General features: G+C 40.0%; 2 protein-coding genes across 2 annotated transcripts in view; both read left to right on the top strand.

Annotated features, from left to right (window-relative positions):
* Positions 1-15,271: 15,271 nt before the first annotated feature.
* cxcr4b (chemokine (C-X-C motif), receptor 4b) lies at positions 15,272-17,404 on the top strand. The gene is made up of 2 exons (XM_080479169.1): positions 15,272-15,344; positions 15,748-17,404. The coding sequence occupies exons 1-2, from the start codon at positions 15,339-15,341 to the stop codon at positions 16,867-16,869; spliced, it is 1,128 nt and encodes a 375-aa protein (XP_080335295.1). The 5' UTR covers positions 15,272-15,338; the 3' UTR covers positions 16,870-17,404.
* A 3,810-nt stretch (positions 17,405-21,214) lies between these two features.
* dars1 (aspartyl-tRNA synthetase 1) overlaps positions 21,215-23,042 on the top strand; it is a 31,778-nt gene continuing 29,950 nt past the window's right edge. Inside the window, exon 1 of the mRNA XM_080478081.1 lies at positions 21,215-21,359. Within this exon, the coding sequence (XP_080334207.1) occupies positions 21,337-21,359 (23 nt within the window). The 5' untranslated portion in view covers positions 21,215-21,336. The remainder of the gene's footprint in view (positions 21,360-23,042) is intronic.

The following is a 23,042-nucleotide window of genomic DNA, read 5'->3' as shown; positions in this document are numbered from 1 at the left end:
CCTCCACGAGAGAAATTAAATAGAACAGGAACTAATGCTTTTGTTTATTCAGATCAAATGTCTCAGAGATCGGTGTGACAGAAGTGCCATGTCCTCAGTTTAACGAACACAAGCGGCTCACAAATATTAGCAGAACTCTACCAGTCAGGAGACATTAAGGGTATTGTGCCAAGGATCAGAAGTCTACACAGCAAAAACCTGAGGTTACTTAAAACTGCCTCACTTCCGCTGCATCTTGTCTCAGCATCTGCTTATGTATATATATATATATATGTGTGTGTCAATGTCACCTAATTATGCCACACAACATATAAAACCAGATGGAAAACTCCCGAGAGAGACCAGGGTCCTCTTTAAATCCATTACTATGTGCACACAAACACATTGGTCTAAGATATAAGCAGCAAGTGGATACCACAGAGAGTAGCTCTTAGAGATCCAAAGCTGCCCCGAAGGCAAGAGGCCCATGATGGATCACACATTGATTTGATTTGAAGCGAGTGTGAAAGCTGGCGTCCATGCCCTCTGCCAGAGAGGTGAACCATGATTGAGCAATGGCTGTCCAGAGGGTTCACTCAGGAAACTGTAAGTGGACAGGCTGGACCTGCTGCTAACAATCACCTTTTGTACAAATCGGCTGGAAATGAATTGTTGATTCACAGAGAGGAACAAAAAGTGAATTCCAGCTGCCAGCTATTTTTACCACACCATCTCTGAGCTGTTGCTTCTTGGACACACAGACGCACACTTTAAAAAAAAAAAAAAAAGGAAAATTCCAAAGCAGCTAATAAATACACAATCTTGTTTGGAGTTGCTTGACATGCAGAGAGCGTGTTCCAGCCCTACCTGCGATTCTACTGTTTACCCATAATAAAAATTCACCGGTGCCGGCTGGGTTACTCGTCTGAAATCTCTTCCGCCTACACACGGTGATAAATTGCAGCTTCACAGTCAAATCTGTCTCCAAAGCAGTGGTGAATTTATTTATTTTTTTATTTTTTTAAATCTACCCGACTCTGTGAAAGCTCTGGCTTCTTTTGTCCGTTTCAAACATTTTTACATAGAACATTACACAGAGAGCTGGTCACAGGCTGTTTGCAGTTATACGGATGAGAAATTCTGATCATTGCTTTTTCAAATATACCGAAAAACACATTGCAAAAGTTACCAACTGTTTTGTATGAAACAAGTTAGTTGGCAAAAGTACTCAAATTCTTTACTTTAGTAGAAGTACAGATACTTGCTGTATGTAAAATGTTCTCTGATAAAAGCACAAATTTTAGTTCTTTACCTCATGAAAGGTTTTCACATGTACTTTAGAAAATAGTTTTTTTTAAAGACATTCTGAACTTTTTGGGTTATTTTGGGTTATCACACACACATACGCATGCTCGCGTATGCACGGGCACATTATAACTATTTTCGTAATGTCATTTCAGTGTTTGTCTCTGTGAATTTACAACCTCAAGTAAAGTTACTAAGTACAAATACTTTTTTTTATCAAGGGTCTATCCTAATAATTATTTCACTACACAACACAAACCTTTTTCCTTTTAGACTTCTAGATGCATAGAGAGGGTTTGGTAAAGTAAAAAAGTAAGGCAGTGTAAGTAACTGTGTTGGTTTGGGGTGTCAGATGAGCTGGTTTGAGTATGTTTGTATGTATTTTTTCACATAACCAACATCAGAAAGAAAACGGTTTGAAAAGCATATCGTGAGTGTTTTTTCACTGTGAAAAGCAACAACAACAAAAAAATCTTCCTCTTAAATAACAATAATTCCTAACAACCAACCGAGGTCTTGAGCTGAATAAATCTGTCCTTTGAAAGATTGGAAAAGCTGTTTGTGTGATGAGCCCTGATTTCTGCTGGTCAAAATCTAGCATATAAATCATAAAAGGCATTGATCTGTCCTGCCTTGTATTAATAATTAATGCAGGCTTATGGTGGTGTCCACTGATGTGAAAAGAATCTTTTTGGCACACTTTGGGCCCTTTCGTGCAAATTCTGCATTATTTAAAAGCCACCCATTCACTGCTGCCAACTCTCTCCATCTCTTATTGACCACAGTATATGTTATTTCACAGAGCTCATATTGTCACAGACTGATTTGTTGATTATGACACTGAATTAAACATTCTTCCGTAACGGGGATGTAAAGAAATACAGATCTGAACCTATTTCTTTTTTATTGGAAAAGATATTAAGTAAAGGGTTGGGAGAAAAACAGTGTCGCCTTTGTATTCAATTGTGTAGTTCATACACAGTAGGTGTAAAAGTGTAGGAAATAGATTCAGCTGATGAAAGAGACTTGACCATGAAGAAAAGACACCCACCATCTTGGATGTCTGCAGCACAGAAAATGAGTCGCGAACAAGCTGAATGTGAACCAGATAACAATGACAGGAGACATACAATCTATAACCTTATGTTTGAGAACTGTTTGAGGATCCAAACGAAAAGCTGTAAGAAATCATTGTACCGTCATATATTGGGTCCATTTCAGGACCAGAGTTGTTCTGCTTTTGCCATTTCTTTAAAAATGCAATGATCTTTACTTCTGGTGTTTAGTGTTTGTACTTTTGGCACATCTGCTGTTCTCAAATGGTTCAGATAATTAGTAGCTCTAAGCCAATGATACAATAGAGCAGTGGAACGGGAGATTCACATTGCAAGTGCGCCAACAAATTGAGACCCTGTTAGCAATATGGGCCATAAATTCTGTGCTGAGTTTCTATCACCCTGTTTAATCAATATATTTATTGCCTATATACTCTTTTTATCCAAGATTATGAGTACTCAAGCCCATCGTGTGCAAAAAACAGGATACTTCCTGGACAGGTCGCCAGTCCATCACATTCACACATGAGTGATTTATTTATTTCCACCCAGAATCTGTTGCATGTCTTGACATTGCTGAATGAGGCTGGAATGCATCAAAACAAGCCTAAACCTTCACGGTGCAAGGCAAGAAAGGTAACTACCCTTTACATGAAGACATTAGACAGTCTGCAAACATAAAAGGCTCAAACAAACAATGGCAACGAGTTAGTTTTAGTGCGTTGAACATTAGAGTGAAGGTTCGAAGCTAAACTTTTTTTTTTTTAAATCATCTGGCTGAGAATATAAATTTCACAACAATTAAATGGTTTATTTGATGTGTTATTTATTGGTTCACTGTTAGTCACTGCTGTTATATATCAGTTATTCAAACTATTAATGAAAGCTTTGACATTTATTACCAGAGAACGTTCAGGAAAACCCCACATGATGTACAGGAATCAGCATGCTTTGCACCTGGATTATTAAACAGAATAAAACCGACACACAAGGAGGAAGCTCGAAAATGCACGAAATGCCTCTGCTGTGTTTGTTTGATGGACAGAGGATCTCTGAAGCGGAGCAGAAACATCACGTCAACAAGCGATGGACTCAAACAAATTCAAGCAATAGCATGTGAACAAGCACACAGGTCACCAGCTGGCTTGCAATAAACACTTCCAAATACACAAGGTTTATCTCGGTACAAGACCAAAGTAAACAGTGAATCACAGGAAGACACAGCACTAACTGAAACACACACTCGGCTCTCACTGTCATCCAGATGTTATTGATGATAACCCAGAAGCTTTGTTGACACTCCTGATAATGACACATTCTGCCACCTGCCCGAGGGCTGTCCTCTCTGGCCACCGCAGCTCAAAGCAAATATCTAAGTCCCTTGCTGCTTGACAGATAATAATCAGTCCAAACAATATGAGTTCAGAAGAGCGTGCTCCCACCTGAGGCTTGAAAAGCTTCTGTCTGGCCCCAGAAAGCCATCGCTTTGTCCAAAGCTACTCATCTCACTCACCAAGTCTATTGTTATTAATTTTGTAATGCAATGATCCATTCAGATTGTATTTCAGAAAAATAAGCACGCTTTGACCGAGTCGGCCTGCTGAGACTCAGGGGACGCTGCACTATTTTGTGATGTTTGTTTTTTCTCCAGGAGCATAAAAAGGACAAACAACTTTCAAGCAGATATTAGGCTCAAAACTAACAGCACCTGTCACATTCTGATCAATAGGCGTCCTGTGGGAGTACAGCTCTGTTTAAACGCCAGTACACTTCTCAGTGTTCCTCCTACATCCTGTCATAAAACCACCCTAATGCATGGGCCTCTGGAATAATCACAGTTAACCAATCGACTCCATGTTTTTTTTTACACCGCTTTATCCAGTTCAGGCGGCTTGGATCTGATTCCAGCTGACGGCACGTGGGCAGGTTGAAAGTCCATCACACTCACACACTCAAACCTGGAGTCACCAATTAAGCAGGGAGGAAAAAAGAGTATTCTGAGAAAACCCCACACATAAAGGCCACCAACTGGACTTGAACTGGGGAGCATGCTTGCTGCGCAGAAGTAAAACAGATACTGGTCCCAGCACATAAAATCCAGATGTATTATTTACTCCTCATCTTTGTTTACACAAAACACAGTAATCCTCATAGACATGGGGCTGGGGCTGAGGGGGAGTCAACACTCCACAGCAGCGGAGGGATCCTCAGTGTTTGCAGTCTTTAGAAAAGAAAAGAATTCAATTGTGCTGAGAAAATAAACCCAAAGGCAGCTGAGTACAAAGGGCCGCAGGTCCCAAGCGGGGGCCTTCAGGATTCAACCGAAGAGTTGGTTTGTGTTGGAAACTCTATCAGAGGGCTGAGGGAGTGCTGGGGTCGGATTGTTCGGCTATAAATCTGGTTGTTTTTTTTAATTCACAGGGGGCCCTCCCTGTCTGCCTCCATACAAACACGAGTAGAGACAATGCACGACTCCTTTCAGTGGCATTATGGTGCTCTTCTTTTGTGAAATAATACATATTTGAGACTAGGAGCGCCTTTTGTTTCCACATCCTTGGTATTAACTGAAAAGCTTCAGCAGCGCTGTGGCCTCGGAGAAAAAACACTCAGCAAAAACAATGAGCGTACCTGCTTTGACTTCAGGTGAAACAGAAAGTTGGCACATCGTCGGAATTGCTTCACAAGAGGCTCCAGCTCGATCGGCAGACTGTGATTAACTCATGTGACTCATCATCAACGGTGAATGAGAGCACAATAACAAATCTTTTTGTCTTATTATGCGCTGTCATTTCATGGAGACTGGAGGAAGAGGAAAATAAAATAACTATTTGTTTTTGGTTTGCTTCAGGCGGTAAGCGCAGACGGTGTCATTTTTCAGACAGGGAGGCACCACAGGGGCGGTGAAGCATCCCTCTGGCCAAGGCTGATATATGTCTCTCCACCGGTGCTTTGTTCTGGTCTGCTGCTGGACACTCGTTCCAGACCACAGCCTAATACCCCTTGTCACAAGAAACCTTGTCCATCGACGGGGATGCCCACATGCACAAATGCAACATGTCAGTTTTCCATCACTGTGTTTAAATAATGAATGAAAGCCATCATCCTGTCTTGAGTGCTGCTATAAATCAACATGTAAAACAAACCGCCAAAGGGGATAGATTTTTACACACAGCAGCCTCCCTGGAAATGTTAAAACTGGTATGTTTACTGGGATAATCTGACACAGAGGGATAAAGCTTAAGTATTTAAGTTCAGTCTGATGCTACACCCCAAAATATGCTGAGTAAGGGTAAAGCTTAAGCGGCCTCATTTTGTTCATAAACACTTTTCTCTCCTTTCAGAATGATTGAGAAATCATTCTTTTCCAAAAGAAAAGGAAGGAAAAGTAAACACAACTACTATATTTGATTGAAAATGACTAACCGAGTGAATGTTTTACCGTTTGAAGAAAAATAAAATCTAAATTTTAAAGGAAAGTACAACTGAACTGAGGCGGGAAGTGTTTTGTTGTTTTTCTGTTACTAAAAGCGGAACATACATGCTTCATACATTTGTAAGGCGCCAAATATACAGCTAATAGCTTGCAATTGAAACTGTTGTTTGAATACTGATAAATCACATTAAACTATTAATTATTATTGTGCTCTCTTTTGGTTTATGATGAGCGCTTTCTCATATCCAGGTTAAAAAAGTAAATTCATGATGCAACATTAGGGCTGTAGTGTGTAAGTTTTGAACATTTTAGAAATGTTGTGGCCGCCGTGGGTTCTCACAGAGACAGAGTGGTAAAATGGGATAAAAGTACAGATGGTCTCTACTTAGGGTAGGGTATTGGTATAAGAAGGACTATTCCAGGTAGAAGTATTTATTTAATTCATTCTTTACAGAGAATGAATTAAATAAATACTTCTACCTGGAATAGTCCTTCTTATACCAATACTCTACTTAGGGTAGGGTATTGGTATAAGAAGGACTATTCCAGGTAGAAGTATTTATTTAATTCATTCTCTGTAAAGAAGCACTCATCCAGAAATGTACTTGAGTACAAAGTAGAGTACAAAAATCAAGTAATAATGTTTTCAAAGCCTTTTATGGCACTTGATTTTAAAGTTTCTTTGAATGACTCAATATTTAAGTCAAAGTTTAATCCAGAGCAAGACCTTCATTTTTAAACATAGGAAGACTATCAAATTTCCCCCCCGATATTGTATGGTTACCTCCCTCGTCAAGATGCAATACATTCAGGTAACAGTTTTAAGGATTAAAGTAGGAGAACGTTTTTGTGTTCAAATGTTGAGAGTAAAAATTACAAAATTCGCCAGAAAACTAAATACTCAAGTGAAGTCCATCTATGTAAAAAAAAAAATGTTTTAATAAAAAATCTGGACAGTACAGAAAGTATTTGAACAATTTAATCTATTTTCTACATACGACACATCTAACAGAAGCGTCCATACTATTTATGACTTACATTGTGGTTTTGATTTACAAGTTATTTACTTCAGGATTCATTTTAGTTTGCGTTGGACCAAAATAATAATGTCCTTATACTTTTCTTGTGAACCAGCGTGTGTGCGTGACTGTGTAACCCGCTTTCACCAACAGCCAGCTTCGACCAGCTCCTTCACCCCCCGACAATGGATATGCAGGCACAGCAGATGAATGGATGAAATGTGGTTCTCCTCTTTTCCAACATTAAATCCAGTTTCACACAATGCGTGTTGTGCCCTTTTTATGAATCCCTCAGTGCTTCTCGTGCACAATGGGTGTAAAAAGGCAGGAATGGCATAAACCAGACATAATTAGAGAACCAACAAAAGAAAAAGAAGAAAGGTGACTTGATTGTGACAGGGAGAAGCAAGAGCCCCATGGATGAAAGAGAAGGTGGTGTCACCGGCAATGGAGGAGATTCAGAGCATGTTCGCCATCCATGGTCTGCTTCCAGGGAAATGTTTGAAGAACAAAAACAAAAGGTATATCTTTCAGAAGAAAACATTTCAGTTGTTTGTATTAGGTCAGGGGTGTTAAAACTGGCTTGCCAGAGTGTCCAATCCAGCCTGTGAGTTGGCACTGAAAAGAAAAATATTACGTACAAGACACTGACTAGAATTTTTGTAGTTACACCTGTTTTCAATACATTTATTCAGGATTGCAGATTATACATACCACAATACTGAGACCTGAAATATATCAGTGTTGCAGCAATGGAAGCTGCCTTATTGAAGTCTTACATTGAGGGTAAAGGTGTACAAAATCTGCTGACTGTCAAAATGCTATAAATATTGGATATTCTAATGTATTTTGTTCCCCGAGGCATCATTAAAAATGTCACAATGGAGAAATGGCATTTATTTTCCCATAAAATGTGAACATTCTTAATAGTGGCCAAGAGGTTAGAAAAGACTTGGGATTGGAAGTGTGCGGGTTCAATCCCCGCTGAGGGACAGAACAGCACTGTGGGTCCCTGAGCAAGAGCCTTGACTTGACCTCCGTCAGCTCCCTGGATGGCTGTAATGTGCTGCACCTCTGCACCTTAGAAATAGTATTGGTCAATGCAGAAAAGGAATTTCCCCAAGGGGATTAATAAAGGACAATTAATTTAGTTTTCCTGAACTTTTTGAACAGTGATATGGTAATTGTTTAATGATAAGTTAATAGTTTCAGAAAATGAATCCAATATAAGTTGTCTGAAAATCTGTATTTGAAAGTTATTTTGGTACAATTTTAATGGTTTGTCCTACTCAAGGCCAATGTTGGCTGTATGTCGCCTGGACTACAATGACTTTCACAATGTTATTACACCATCTGTGGGGCTGTGGCTCTGTCGGTGGAGTGGTTCTCTCCCACTGGTTGCAGGTTCCATTCCCTCATCATCAAAGTGTCCTTCAGCAGAACTGTGGGAATTATAAAGTGTTTCTACTCTATTCATCAGGTTAAGTCCTTGACAATGACTGTGGTGGACCAGGGTTCACATCCTCAATGTACTAGAAAGGGCATGCAGCGTAAAAACCAGTTCAGTTCTGCTGTGAAATCACTTCCAGTGGAAACTGCTGTTAAGGGGTGGGTGAAGAGACCCTGCTACTCTAAGTACTTTAAAGAGCAGTTGCTTGTTTACTTTCTCTTCCTAATGAGTTTATTTGTACTTTCAACAAGTTTTTACTTTGTACAACCATTTCAAAAATAGCATGTTGCATTCGAAAGGGATCTTGGTCTACACTTCCAGTGACATAACCCCCTCTCCCATCAACAATCATGATGGAATAAGTTTAAGAACAGACAGACTGGAGCAGCAGCAGGTTCACTCCCTCTTTCCCTCCTTCTGTCACTCGACTTATCTGGAGTCATGTGGCCCATTGTTGGTGTTATCTGAGGTGATCAGGGCTGAGCTGGGCCTCTGTCCACATCAGTCTCCTCTGCAGTCTGCGCTGGCCAGATGGTGGACCTCCACCTGCAGAGAGCTTGTAAGAACCCTCACTGTGATCTTCTGTCGCATACAAATGCAGTAAGGGGATCTCCCATTGCCCGGAGAAAACATTAAACTCTACTGACTATTCTTTCAAGGAAATGATTCTCAATTTCTACTATGGCAAGTCACTGATGTGAACAGAACAGTACCGGTAATTGTTTTGTTTTGTTGTTTTTTGGGGGGTTATAAAATGAAAACAAAAGTTTCCTAAATGAGTGTTATATTTGTTAAGGAATTTACACATTTAAGCTAAACAAACAGAGAAATCTGCTTTTCTCTGAAATGCTGTTTTATCTATTCAGAACAGAAATGCTAGGGAGGAGGTTTTTCTGGTGTTTTCACACTGTTGCAAGGCAAAACCACAGTGGAGACGTTGGTGAAAAAGGAAAGGGAACCCTGGTTGCATTTTTTTTTTTTTTATCATGGACCCATAGAAAACACCCTTCCTATGCAACAGTGAGCCATATTTCTCAAGCAGCCCTGTGACTCGCTCTGGATCTGTGCCACAAGTGGATATATTTCTCCCCTAACTGCTTGAGGGCATTGTCACCCATTTCAATTTTTATTGGTTCATGCCCTTATGTCTAATTCTGCAGGGACTCCATGTCAGGACAGGCAGCAGCAGGATTCTGGGTAATCAGCGTGAAAATGTTCTGGAGTAAAAAAATTGCCTGCTTCCAGTTGTCGCCCACCAACGTTGTCAGACTGGTGGCTGAGGAGTAAGCTTGTTAGTATCAAGTAGGAAAGAAATGAAAATAAATCACTCAGGAGGCAGCACACTTGTGAACTGCTGTCCTGCTTTGACCCGGAAAAAGCTCCCAAACTATACAGTTGGACAAATTTCTAATTCAAACTCAAAACCAGATTATTAGATTAATCATTAGATAAATACTGTCCTGATCTTGGAGACATTTTAAGTTATCAAAAACGGATACATGCCTGAAAATCCTCAAATGAATAATAAAATTATATTTATGATTACATTTGCAATTAAAACTTAATACACTGAAATTAATGCCAATGTATATGCCAACATATTCAAAAATAAGTAATAAATCTATGTAACAAATCAAGAGAGAAATTAAAAGGTGTTATAGTGTGCTTTGCTTTACCCCAATTTTCTTTGGTAATATCTATAAAGATCCATAGATAATAGCTTTCAGTTGCTCAACCTTTATATAAAATCTACACCTGTCATAACGGATGACATGACTGATTTCCTGATTTTATTTTCTATCTTTATCATGCTCCAGATATAGTCCATCTAAAAATATATATATGTTTAGTTTTGTTTTAGATCATTTGTTTTACCTTAACCATTTTAATAAAACAAAACTCAACAAACAAAATAAAACAAACTAATGGGAAAAGGTTTCCCCCTGACCTGCAGACCCCCCCCTAAATCTTTCTGCTGGCTCCCACAAAACAAATAAGCAGCCCGACACTTGGAAAACCACAACTAAAATGTCTATGCATTGTTCTGAAGACAGTGATAGACATTTTTACAATGATCCATCCAACTGTCTGGGAAATGTAGGAAAAATGTAGAAAGATTGGTTGTGAAAAACTCACACTGAAAAGGTTCAGAATTGTCACTTCATTATTTAGTTTTTTGTGATACAGGCTGGACACCTGCATAACATTTCATTTCACTGACGTGTGACCTTGATTGAGGTCGAAGAAAAGCTTTTTGACAAAAGCCAGCAACACATGTAGCAAAGTAGGAAGTTCAAGAGGGTGCCGTCCAAAGATAAGGAACAAGCTTTGTCTTTTTAAAGTGGCTCTATTGTTCAAATTCAAGCTTTTTTCTTCTAAAACAAATATAAATGGCAAGCAAGCCGGATGCTTTTACAAATATTTTTTTTTCCCCCAAGTGGAAATATATTTGCTAATATTTCTCTATGCCAAAAAAAAACCTGACATCCTCTGGCGATGGCAGCTCCTACATGCGCACATGAAGATCAGGGTCATTTTTGCACAATATCTACATTCTCTATTAAAGTCTTGTTGTAGGTTCTGTGTTCGGAGTATCATTTTTCTGCTGTCATGTGTTACTCACTGAGGCTTGACGCATCTCGTCTTGTCACAAGACGCAACGTAAACAGAGGTGCAGAGAAGCGTGAAGGATGAACCTCTCCTCCTGGCTGAGGGCCGTCGCTCAACCCTTCACCCCACCCACTCATCCACCCCACCCCACACACATACTATGTCCGTGTAGCCTAACTTGTGGGGCTCGCGCACTGACTAATGCTTCCTGATTAGAACTTTAACTTTAAAACCACATCTTAAAACATACGGGCTTTTTTGCATTTTCATTCGCCACAAGGTAAGTCAGGTCACTCAAAAAGTAAGAAACGCACACACACACACACACACACACACACACACACACACACACACACACACACACACACACACACACACACACACACACACACACACAGATAGATAGAGAGAGAGCCAGAGAGCGGGAGAGCTTTCCCCTTGAACAGACATCAAGCGCTCAGACAGAAAAACAAAAGCACCCTGATACAGATGGATAGATAAAGAAGTTATGCATTCCGGGGTGAATAATGAGCATTGGTATGCACAAACATGCTGGGAAGCATTCACATCATCTGAAGTCGTGTAATAACAGCCACACTCGAGTCTTTGTACCAACACTACAGGGAGTATAGTTCTTTATTAAGAGGCGAAAGTGTTTAGATGTTATGCTATAAATTATTTATATAGTTCTTAGGGAAATTATCTGTTCTAATATATCTGTTGGAAAATTGCTTTTGCTGGGGTTTTTCGGTACACCAAATCAAACTACTTGTGCAAAGCACACCTACTAATTGATCTCTCTCATGACTCTGAAGTGAAAATGCGAGCGCACGTGCCTCTTCTTTGCATGTGCCGTGCTGAAATAATGCCTGTAGTCGACTTTGCTGCGCTCAGACAAAAGATTAAAAGTGTTACCCAAAACCTTTTGTGCATTTATGGGCGACACCCAAAGTCAGCTTCATAACAAAGCCTGGATGCGGTGATTTTTAAGAGATGTTAAGGTGATATTTGAGCAGAACTATCATTATGAAAAATTATCCCGTGCTGACTTGCTGAGGAGGGCCCGGGATGAGTTGGAACTAGAGGACTGGTGTTGACTGAACAGCGCTCCTCATTCTTCTCTTTATCTCGCCGGCATTCTTCTGCCTCATTTCAATAGCCATTCTTCAGTAAAGAGCCCCCTTCGCTGCCGTTCACACTTCTTGTGATTTGTATTCTAAGTAGCTCACAGATCTTTTGTATTCTGGGCCGATAACAATCTGAATCCTCACGCTGACATAGGAGGCTGCAGATATCCTGCAACAGCCCAAAAAAAAAGGTCTTATTTATTATGAGCCGTGGAATCCTTTCTGTTGAAATCCTACTAAACGATAAGCTCTATGTACACGTAGACTCCACAAATGATAAAAGGATGAGTAGACTGATTGCAGTGCACTGATTATGTCTCATTTATTTCTCATGGATTCTCGTGGACTATAGGAAAACTTCGGGCCAAAGTGAGATTGGTGCACTTTAGTTTAAAAGCTACAGGTTCAATTACATTACATTGGTGTGCGATCGTGTGTGTGAATGGGTGAATGTGATGATCGATGTAAAGCTCACGCAGCTGTAAGGCGCTCTATAAGTGAACTCCATTTACCATTTCCATTAAAAACAAGTATCTTAAGAAATAGAGAAAAAACTTTTGTATGCTCGTCATTATCACTATATGTAATAATATTAAGTACAAAATATGGATTTTAAGTTGAAATCATCCCAAATCAAAAGCTTTATATTGTTTCATGTCAGCATTTGAGTTAAATGATAAAACTAACATCAATTGTGACGAGCATGTGACCCTTTGGAAGCAGAAGCAGTGGTGGCCCAGAGGTGAGCGAAGTGGACTTTGGATCTGGTTTTCGTAGAGTTGAATCCCACGGCTGATTTGTCACCACTGTGGGTCCCTGAACAAGACCCTTGACCCCTATCGGCTCTCCGGACTGCCTTGTGGCTGCACCTCCGCATCGTAGAAGTAGGATTGGTTAGTGTGAAAAAAGAGGAACAAATTGTGATTAATTTAGATGAAATAAACAATTAGTGACGTTATCTTAATCAGACATAAATGGTTGTTCCTGTTTAAGAATGCTCCATTGAAGTTGTTTAACTTTCGCTGTGTTGCTACAATCTGTGACCAGGTCATAACATTTTCCAAAGATTGCAAACTGATCCAAGAGTGGCTTTTAAAAATAGTAGTCTAAGCAATATTTGTAGCTTTAAAATCACATATAGTGTAGATAGAAATAGTAAAGAGAAAATATCTTAAAAAGAAATTCAACTTCAAAAGTGTGAAAGTGGAATTTCTCTCTGAAGTGATTTAGCGAATGTACAATATGAAATACTATAATTCAGCACTGATGAAATCCAGGACTTCTGCTTGCAGACTGATAACAGAACAACTGTCTACCGTCTGAATGGCATTGATAAGAGCATCATACCAATACAGTGGCCTTTCTCCCAGCCGCAGATCCCCTCTGGTTTCTCTCCTTGGGAGTCCTGTGGTGGGGAGATCCAAGGACGACAGACACACAGCTAATCTGCTGCTCTGATAAGTTTTAAACACACACTCATCACTTTCATTTATCTAATTTACAAGCCTGCTAATGATGAGGTATTCCTCAGTGTAAGATTGTAGATAACTGGATGTTTTACTCTAATTACAAAAATCATAATAAATTCAAATGCCGCTGTGTTAAAGTGTCTTCTGCCTCTTCACCCTGTGGTGGCTGACGCGAGCTCAGGTCCACTGTTTAATCTAACTCTGCATTAAGTATATATAGAGGATGGAAAGATTTATATAGAATATGGCTTTTATTTTTTTTATAAACACTGCATGTGCTGTATATTAACCACGAAATCAAACTGTGTAATCTAGTTACTTATATACCAATAAATTTAAAAACTGGAAAATGTCATTGTTTCTCACGTATGAGGGGGATTTTAAAGAATAAATACCAAGTGGAATTGGAACAAGCTACTATGCTATGGTCTGCAAAAGAGAAGCAAGCTCTTTTTTAATACTTTGAGATCGTTGGAAAAACTGTTGGTGTACTTCTGTTTCTGAGAATTTATTCAGAAGGAAAATAACAATTATCACTAAAGCCCGTTGTTTTTAAGGAACTAGCACTGCCACCCAGAAAGTAATAATCATAGGAATTTTCATGTATCATATTTGTCTCGTTCCAAACTTCCTCATTCTAACCAGGACACTAAACTCCTCTACATTTTTTTTTTTTTAAATAGCGGCTCACTGCTGATGTTTTGCAACTCAACTGTGAGAAGTGTTCCATTTAGAAATATTTCTCCAACGGTGCAGTTTGCTTTGCTCAACCTTATTAGTCACACGTTCATCCCTTCACCAAGAAAAGACAGTTGGTAAAGTTTTGTTTTAGTGACTTCGAAATAACTCTTTAGCACACGCATGCTGACTTAAATGAAGAATGCAGATCAATTCATTGAATCTGTCACCACTCTCATATATCAAAGACATGATATAGTATTTGTATGCCTCTCTGAGGATATTGGGTTTCAAACAAACGTCAGCCCCGTCTTAAAGAGCAGGGCGGGGAGTTTCATGTGGCACGGCCCCGTCCTCACTACTCAAACTGAAATCAGAGAGGGTTGATAGAAATGAATGTTTGACTCGCCCAAGCTCAAAAGCTGTTTGATAGAATTCCCACATTATAGGGTGTGTGGTTCTTTTCAAATCTGCTGGGGGGTCATTTAGCACTTGGGACTTAGACATAACAGCACTTGAGAAGTGACAGAGTGTGTATAAAAGGTGAGGAGAGATTCGGGCCTGCGCTGATGAAAACTGCCATCAGACACGGTTATAAAGTGATTTGTAGTGAGAAATCTAAGACTGGGAGGGGAGACTAAACGGCCAATCTAAATGTCAGTCTTCACTTAAGGCCGGTTGAGGAGGGAAGTGAAACACGTGGGCTGGTGATATATTAACAGAAAAAGTCAAAAAGTGCTGAAACTTTCACAAAACTTTCCCACAGGTATGTCTGTGGGGACGTTTTGTCTCCTTTAATATCATACTTGCCATTATGCTGAACTGTGGCTGTGTAATAATGTTTAATTATGATCTTATTTCTTCACCAAGAAGTATAACATGGAATTATAAAAGTTTCTAATAGTTTAATTATAATTATTTTTATAATAGTCAAATCATGATATCAGTTTTCGAACTGATGTTTGCACCGTTTTTTCTTTTTCTTTTAAACCACAAACTTTCACAAACTGACGCCTCTCACCTCAGACGGTCGTTGGCTTTATAGCGCCTGTTTTGGGAGACGCGTCCTGCTCGCTCCTCCCACTCACGTGGGGGGAGGGGAGGGAGCAGGGGGCCCTATTTATTGAGTTGTGTGTGTGTCGCTCAAGCACACTGATCACCCAATATTTCACGAAGACGCACGCCCGCTGGTCCTTAACGCACGTTCATCAGCATGGAGGTGAGTCAGCTCCCCATTTTAGACATTTCTTACATGTGGTGAGACACAGTTTGTAAATTAGTTTTGCACCCAGTAGTTTTCTTTCTTAATTAATTCTTATATATATATATATATATAAAAAAAAAAAAAGGAAACATGCTCTATTTGCAGTGACATACATTATTGTTTAATAGTCTTATTTTCATATCCTTTTAAGCTGCTGTGTTACCTGTAGTGGACGAATAAAGTTTAATTTCTGTCTCATTTTCCAATGTTCTAGACTGAAATAATAACAGGGAAAAGTTCAACTTTAAGGGGTCCCTTTCAACCTGTTTGCTCTATTCAAGCAAAGAAGCTTCTCTACAAATGTATATATTTTTTTCCAGTTTTTTGAATTTATTTCTTTATTTTCTTCCTCCTTTAGGACGTCAGTTATGAGTTTCTTGACAACGGTACATACAACAACTCAGAGGAGTCTGGAGACTTCGGGCTGGACTTCCAAGAGGCATGTGACACAGCGCTGAGCGCCGACTTCAACAAGATCTTCCTACCAACCGTTTACGGAATAATTTTCATTCTGGGGACGATTGGTAATGGATTAGTTGTGGTTGTCATGGGCTATCAGAAAAAGGTCAAAACAATGACGGACAAATACCGGCTCCATCTCTCTGTGGCCGACCTCTTGTTTGTCCTCACACTGCCCTTCTGGGCCGTGGATGCGGCCAAAACCTGGTACTTTGGAAGTTTCCTCTGCGTGTCTGTGCACATGATCTACACAGTCAACCTGTACAGCAGCGTGTTGATCCTAGCCTTCATCAGTCTAGACAGATACTTGGCGGTTGTACGGGCCACAAACAGCCAAGCCACAAGGAAGCTGCTTGCAAGCAGAGTGATCTATGTGGGTGTGTGGCTGCCTGCCGCAATACTGACCGTACCTGACCTGGTGTTCGCCAGGGTTCAAAATGTGGGGTCGTCAAATTTCTTCCTGACAGATGAAGGTGAGGATACAGCAGACTCCAGGACTATCTGCCAGCGCATCTACCCGGTGGAAACCAGTCTCATATGGACAGTTGTGTTCCGCTTCTGGCACATCCTGGTGGGCTTCATCCTGCCGGGCCTTGTCATCCTCGTCTGCTACTGCATCATCATCGCCAAGCTGTCCCAAGGCACCAAGGGCCAGGCACTGAAAAAGAAGGCGCTGAAGACCACAGTCATCCTCATCCTGTGTTTTTTCACCTGCTGGTTGCCCTACTGCGTTGGCATCTTTTTGGACACCCTCATCATGCTGAATGTGGTCCCGTCATCTTGTGCGCTGCAGCAAGCGGTGGAGAAGTGGATTTCAATCACTGAGGCGCTGGCTTATTTCCACTGCTGCCTAAACCCCATCCTCTATGCTTTCCTGGGAGTTAAGTTTAAGAAGTCAGCCAGGAGTGCACTGACAGTCAGCAGCAGATCAAGTCAGAAAGTGACTCTCATGACAAAAAAGCGAGGGCCAATTTCTTCTGTGTCAACTGAGTCAGAGTCTTCAAGTGTGCTGGCAAGTTAACTAATGGCCAACTTCACAGTCCGTGACTTCATCCACTCAGGAGAGAAAAAAAAGCTAAGCTTTAATTTCAAAGAACTTACTACATTTTCTACATTTTGTACAGATTACACATTTTGAGTTGTTTGCCTTGATTACTGCAATTATGTGTGTTGTGAGGGATTTTGTTGTATCTTTGCTACTTTTTGTATGCCTTAATGCAGACTGTGTCCTCAGGCAGTGCCTCATTTCCATTCATTCCTCCTAACAGTCGACTTCCATTATCCCTGTTTTCATCTTTACGATAGGTGAAGTTATATCAAAGCTCAGGCATACAATGCCCTTTTTGTGTTTTCAGGAATGGTAGCTGCTTTTGTAAATAGTTTTGTAGCATTTTTTCATTTTTGCATTCGTGTTGTGTGATTACCTAAAACCTATTTATTACTGTCGTCCACACTGGAAGTCTGTAAAGAAAAAAACTGCAAGCTGCTTGTTTTTTTTTTTACCATCTTGAATGTGTTTTTGTTGTAAAAAAATAAAACATTTCAGTACTTCTTATAAAATAAGTCTGGTGGTGTGCCCTTTTTTTTTAAAACCAGTTTCTCTTTCCCTGTGTGTGTGTGTGTGTGTGTGTGTGTGTGGAGGCTGAGGAAGGGGGGTGGGGTCTCCCAGCACAAATGTCACCACCTGAACTGGCTGAGTAGCAGGAGGAGTGAGCACCCAGGCCCTGTAATTGCAAGAACATCTGTGCACTTTTACATCTTAAGCAGCCCAGGACACAAAAGCCTAAAATCCTCAGTTATAATTAGGAACCATATGGCTCCTTGACAAGGAAAATAGCATGTTAAGTTACCCTTTGACTTGTTTTCTTTCTTTTCACTTTGCAAGATATACTGCTTTCATTGTCTTTAGCTTGTAAACACGCATTATCCTATTCACCTTACAGAGTGGGTCAATGGGTCAACTTGGCTATTTCCTGACTCACAAAACAAAAAATAATGGCATTCAGCCCTTGAGTTATATAGTATGAAGATGCAAATTGGCTGGCATTGTTGGATTCATGTAGTGTGTCACCGACACTAAATCTGCTGGAATTATATGACGACGAGACAAGACATAAAGATGACAAATTTCGAACACATACCCACACCAATCTTCCTGTGGCCTCTTGTCTTTGCTCTGCATTCTATGGATTTAGTGTTTTGACAGAGTGATGCTCAAGTTGGAAACCAGGGGAAACTTCCAACAATGGAGGTCAAGGAGAATAAGGCCATCAAATGGCTGCTATGCAAAGCAGCATTGGGATTCATTAAAAACCTCAAAGACCATACATTTCCATGTCTTTACATGTGAAAAAAGGTGCGAGGCGCTCTCAAGACACAAGGTTAATTCCTACTTTGGGACTCTGGTCTCATGCAGTGGGGCAGGATCAAGAAGGGGGTGCTTTTTCAGCTGGAAATGTACCCAAGAATTAACATAACATGTTAACTGATTCACTGTGTGTGGTGGGGCGAGAGAGAGAGAGAGAGAGAGCGAGAGAGAGAGAGAGAGAGAGAGAGAGAGAGAGAGAGAGAGAGAGAGAGAGAGAGAGAGAGAGAGAGAGAGAGAGAGAGATGGGGTAGAGACAAATAAGGAATCAAGAGTAAGAGAGATATTAACCATCTAAAGTGCCCGGAGAAATCCTCTGCATCCCATTTCATTGTCATCGGGTTAACAACAGCGGCCTTACAAAAGAACTGCACTGGCAATGCGCATGGAAGGGTTATGCAAAGAAGTCAACCAACAGGAGAACAACACAACGGTCAAGACTGTGGTTCACTGGTACACAAAGAGAATTATATTCTTTTAAAAAGGTTCCTGCGAGGAAGAGCAGATGTGCCTTTTATGGCGCAACACATGTCCATATCATCTGTTTAATGACTGGTTGTATTGTTTAATGTTGTTCAGACCACGTCGAAATATTAACCATTATCATAAAAATTACACATGGATGTTGTTAGGCAGCAGACAGACTAAAGTGCTGACTTGAGTGCATCACTTAAAAAATATACCGCACCCTTGGGAGTTCACTCGTGGATGGGGAGATGGTGCCCTTTCATTTATTATTTAAGCCATTGTTCTGTCAGTTTGATGAGAAAATGTTTCAACACCACTGATTTCCAGTGCCCGGCTATATTTTTCTGAAGTGTTTGTTTTAATTAAACTAAGCGTCACGTGATAATAACGACACCGAACCCAAATCTTCCAAAACAAAAATAACCTCTTCCTGTGAGATGTTGCAATAACACAACCTTTCTGACATGTGATGTATTAGTTAAAATAAATCACTATATGTATGTTCTAGCAGTGAAGTGGTTTTTGTTTAATTTACTGGGTTAAAGGCCAAAGCTGTGGGAACAGGCAGGAAATTGTCTCTACTGGTGATTCATTACATTGATGGAAGTTTCCATTTTTATCCCACAGTCCTGTTTGGGGCCCAATTTAATTTTCATTTCAGAGGCACAATGATCTTCATAAGGGACAGAATCAATAACCGCAGTAATAATTTCAAAGTGCTATTGCAAACCAAACAAGACAAAGCAGCAAAGAAAACACAGGCTCCACTTGGGCAGTGACATGCTCCACTGAAGGTTAAGGCGTTTTGGTTGGAAAGTGAGCAGCAGGAAGGCTGTTTCCTGCATCGGGGGCTCCTGTGGTCAACCGCCTGAGAAAAGCTTTGATGACACCCCTGCTGTATTCAAACCACCATCACAAGTTGTGCCTGGTTATTCTTGCAAAGGTCACCAAATACCTTGATGCACTCTGTGCGCTCAACCAGGAGTGCAAAAAGTAATTTCATGGTGTGTGTCACTTTTAGTGTTCATGTGGATGTGCAAAACAGCCCACATAGGGTGGTCGCTTGTATCTGTAGTCAAGAGAGGCACCTTGCTGACTTCATGTGCTCAAACAAAGATTAGTTTGTTTTCCATCTTATATTATCATTGTATATGGCATGGTAATAGTCAGGAGCATATAACAGATTGGAATGTTATTTTGTTCATTGTCTCCCAGGACAGACGTTTGGGGCCTAAAGGAGGGAGCGATCTCAAAGTGAAACAAAGATAAGCAAAACGAGACAATACAATAAGACTACAAAACTACTCAGAACAGATGTAAAATGACAATTAAAACCAACACAAAACACAACCATCTGCTTCATTCAATTCAGGAACATGGGGCGACTGGAGTCAGGTGACCATAGGCGACGGCTTGATACATCCTGGACAGGTCCCAAGTCCATTAAAGAGCAAACACAAAGCGGCAGACAACCCCCCCCCCCCCCCCCCCCCCCCCCCCCCCCCCCCCACACACACACACACACACACATTTATATTGATATTACAGAGTCACCAATAACCTCCAATGTATTTTTTGGGTAACTGGGGTGCTCAAAAAAACCTAAACCAAATAAAACAAACAAACAAACAAACAAACAAACAAACAAACAAACCAAGAAAAAAAAACTAAAAAACAACCCCAATAATCTTGTCATGAAAACAATTGGGAAGATATCTATATTAAAACACAACACGAAGGCACATAATCTTCAAGACTAAGAAACAGAGACACAAAAAAGACACAAAAATGAGCACAGGGATACCGAATTATCTAAAAATGAATGTAACTATGCAAAAGAGAGGCAGAAGAGAGACACCGAATGACCACAAAGAGACAGGCTGTTTCTCGAGGCAGAAAACACAATCGCAATATCATTTCCACATACAATACATTTAGCAGCATGTATTATATAGCCTTATCAAATAAGACACCATACTAGTATCTATTATTCCTGTGTTTCTTGTGTATACTTTGTGTTTTTTGCTGTTGTGCACAAATGCTGTGCACTGTTCTATCCATGCTGCTTGTTATTAATCTTAAATAACTGTTTGTATATAGAGATTTCTTTTCCATTTTGGCGCCACTTTTGTTTACAAGTTATACATAGTTTTTACCTATCTTGCACTGTTTTAATTCCATGCTATTTTACTGCTTCGGGCATTCTCTTAATATAGCAGAGAAATAATTTAATCGTACAGGGGAAACATGAATTGAATTGAATTGAATTGAATTGAATTGAATTGAATTGAATTGAATTGAATTGAATTGAATTGAATTGAATTAAATTCCTCGTGCTGCATCCATTGCCTTGTGTTTGAGAATTCTGCTTATCAAATTATTTATTTCGGAGGTTATTCTTTCAAGATCCGGTCAATTTAACGACAACATTATTTTGTATGGTTAAGTTGAAGTCGTGGAGGACGCCTGTTGTGTCCACAAACAAAATAAGTAGGTCGGAACCATTGTTGGGACGTGCTTTCTAGCCGGAGTTCTTCTGCATCCGGTTTCCTTTTCGTGCCGTCCATCCATGCAGTGAACAGCTGATGTGTTTCTGCCTGTCACACTAACGTGAAGCATTTTTTTCCCCAAAACTTCCCAAGGAAACAGTCCGACATGACGAAAGAGGAGGTGCAAGGGTAAGAGCGGCGTTTCGTGACTTCTGCAGCCACGTCCCTTCTTATTGCAGCACGTTTTATTCCGGCATGACAGCGCTAACTGGGCTAGCCGCTGCTAGCATTACTTTAACATGCAGCCGATTGCGTCAGCTCATAGTTTGTTAAAGACAACAATAACTCATCTCAACGAGAGGTTTCACACTGTATCAAAACAAAAATAAAAACACAAAAGGACGTCTTGTTGCCCTGAGTGATGGAGTGACGTTATCAAATTGCATCGAAATAAACTCGTTTGTCTTGGCATGTCTCAGCGTTTGTATTTCTGTGGTTTGAAGTGAATTGGAGATGGCACTGTTTAATCCTTAACAAAGTACTGAATGTACTCATTTGAGTTTCTTCTCTGTAGCTCAATTCAAAGTGATTGTTGATATAGAGGAATGTAAATGTTGCTCCATATATATATATATATATATATATATATATATATATATATATAGTGCTCAAATGGTAACTTTCTTTTTGAACCAACACGTCTTGTCTTGTCTGTGCACATACTGTTCTGCTCCTAGTCTGCCAATCCCCTTTTGGCCAAATGTCTGAAGTCAAAAGTGGACAGAGAGAATGTGTTGAGCAGGGGGGAAAAGTAAATTACAGCCCTGCAATGAAGTCTGCACACACATCAAATATCTTTGTGTTTAATTTTGGTTTGCAAGTGCAGGTTTTTGTGTTTCTTCCTTTTTATGGATTAGGCTTATTATATGGATATTTTCCCTTGTGATGTGGTGCAAAATACATTAAAGACCTTTATGCAGTTAATACACTTACACAAGATAAGAAGTAAATAAATGTTGCAAAATGACCAGCGAGCAGGGTTATACGGATGTAAAATGTGGGATGGGACTTTTATACTGGCATTCATTTTAACATCAGAAGCTCCCAGGCGTGCTGGTGACTTTAGATTGCTTAACCTCATTTTAAGACCGATAACATTTCGTTTTTATGCTTAACTGCTCTTATCCATTATTGTCATTTTATGACATGTTGACAATAAAACGGTTAAATATTTATGTTTGTGATAATACGCCTTTGTAATCCACATGCTGGGGCACATGGCATCAAGACAGTTTGCATTTGTTTAGGTGACAGGTGCAGTTCACTCATAACGTGTCCCAACACAACAGATGAGCTTTTTATTTGTGTTTAGTTACATTAAAGCTGTTTAAAAGCTGCATGCTTTGTGTTCTCGTTTCAGGGCAGACTATAGACATCTTGTGCACCAGCCTTTTATCTCACTTGCCCTGCGGCTGAAACGATTGTCGATCCAGTTTGACGAATGCAGCCGACTTGTTGATCGTATAAAAAATAATAATAAATCAGCCCCAGTACAGCTTACTTGATCTGCTTCGCCTTATCTGTTGGTGTTGTACAATTTCAAAACACAGCGTAAACATAAACATACCATTGGGTTGCTGAGAGGTGTTTGAGATGGGTTGCTCATGGAGTTGGTTTGAAACACCTGTCGTTCACCTGGTAAATTATAGATTGTCTTATATTGGGATGAGGCTCAGAATTCAGTGCTTGATTGATATTTGCATTTATATAGAAATAATCAACCAGTCTTTATTTGTAGAGCACATTCCATACTGTGCTTTACATTAAAAAAACAAAACAAACGATAACATCACACGCCTCTGTTACGCCCTC

Source organism: Lipophrys pholis, assembly GCF_963383615.2.
Source record: "Lipophrys pholis genome assembly, chromosome: 13".
Lineage (NCBI taxonomy): Eukaryota > Metazoa > Chordata > Actinopteri > Blenniiformes > Blenniidae > Lipophrys > Lipophrys pholis.
This window is presented reverse-complemented; position numbering and strand designations above follow the sequence as displayed.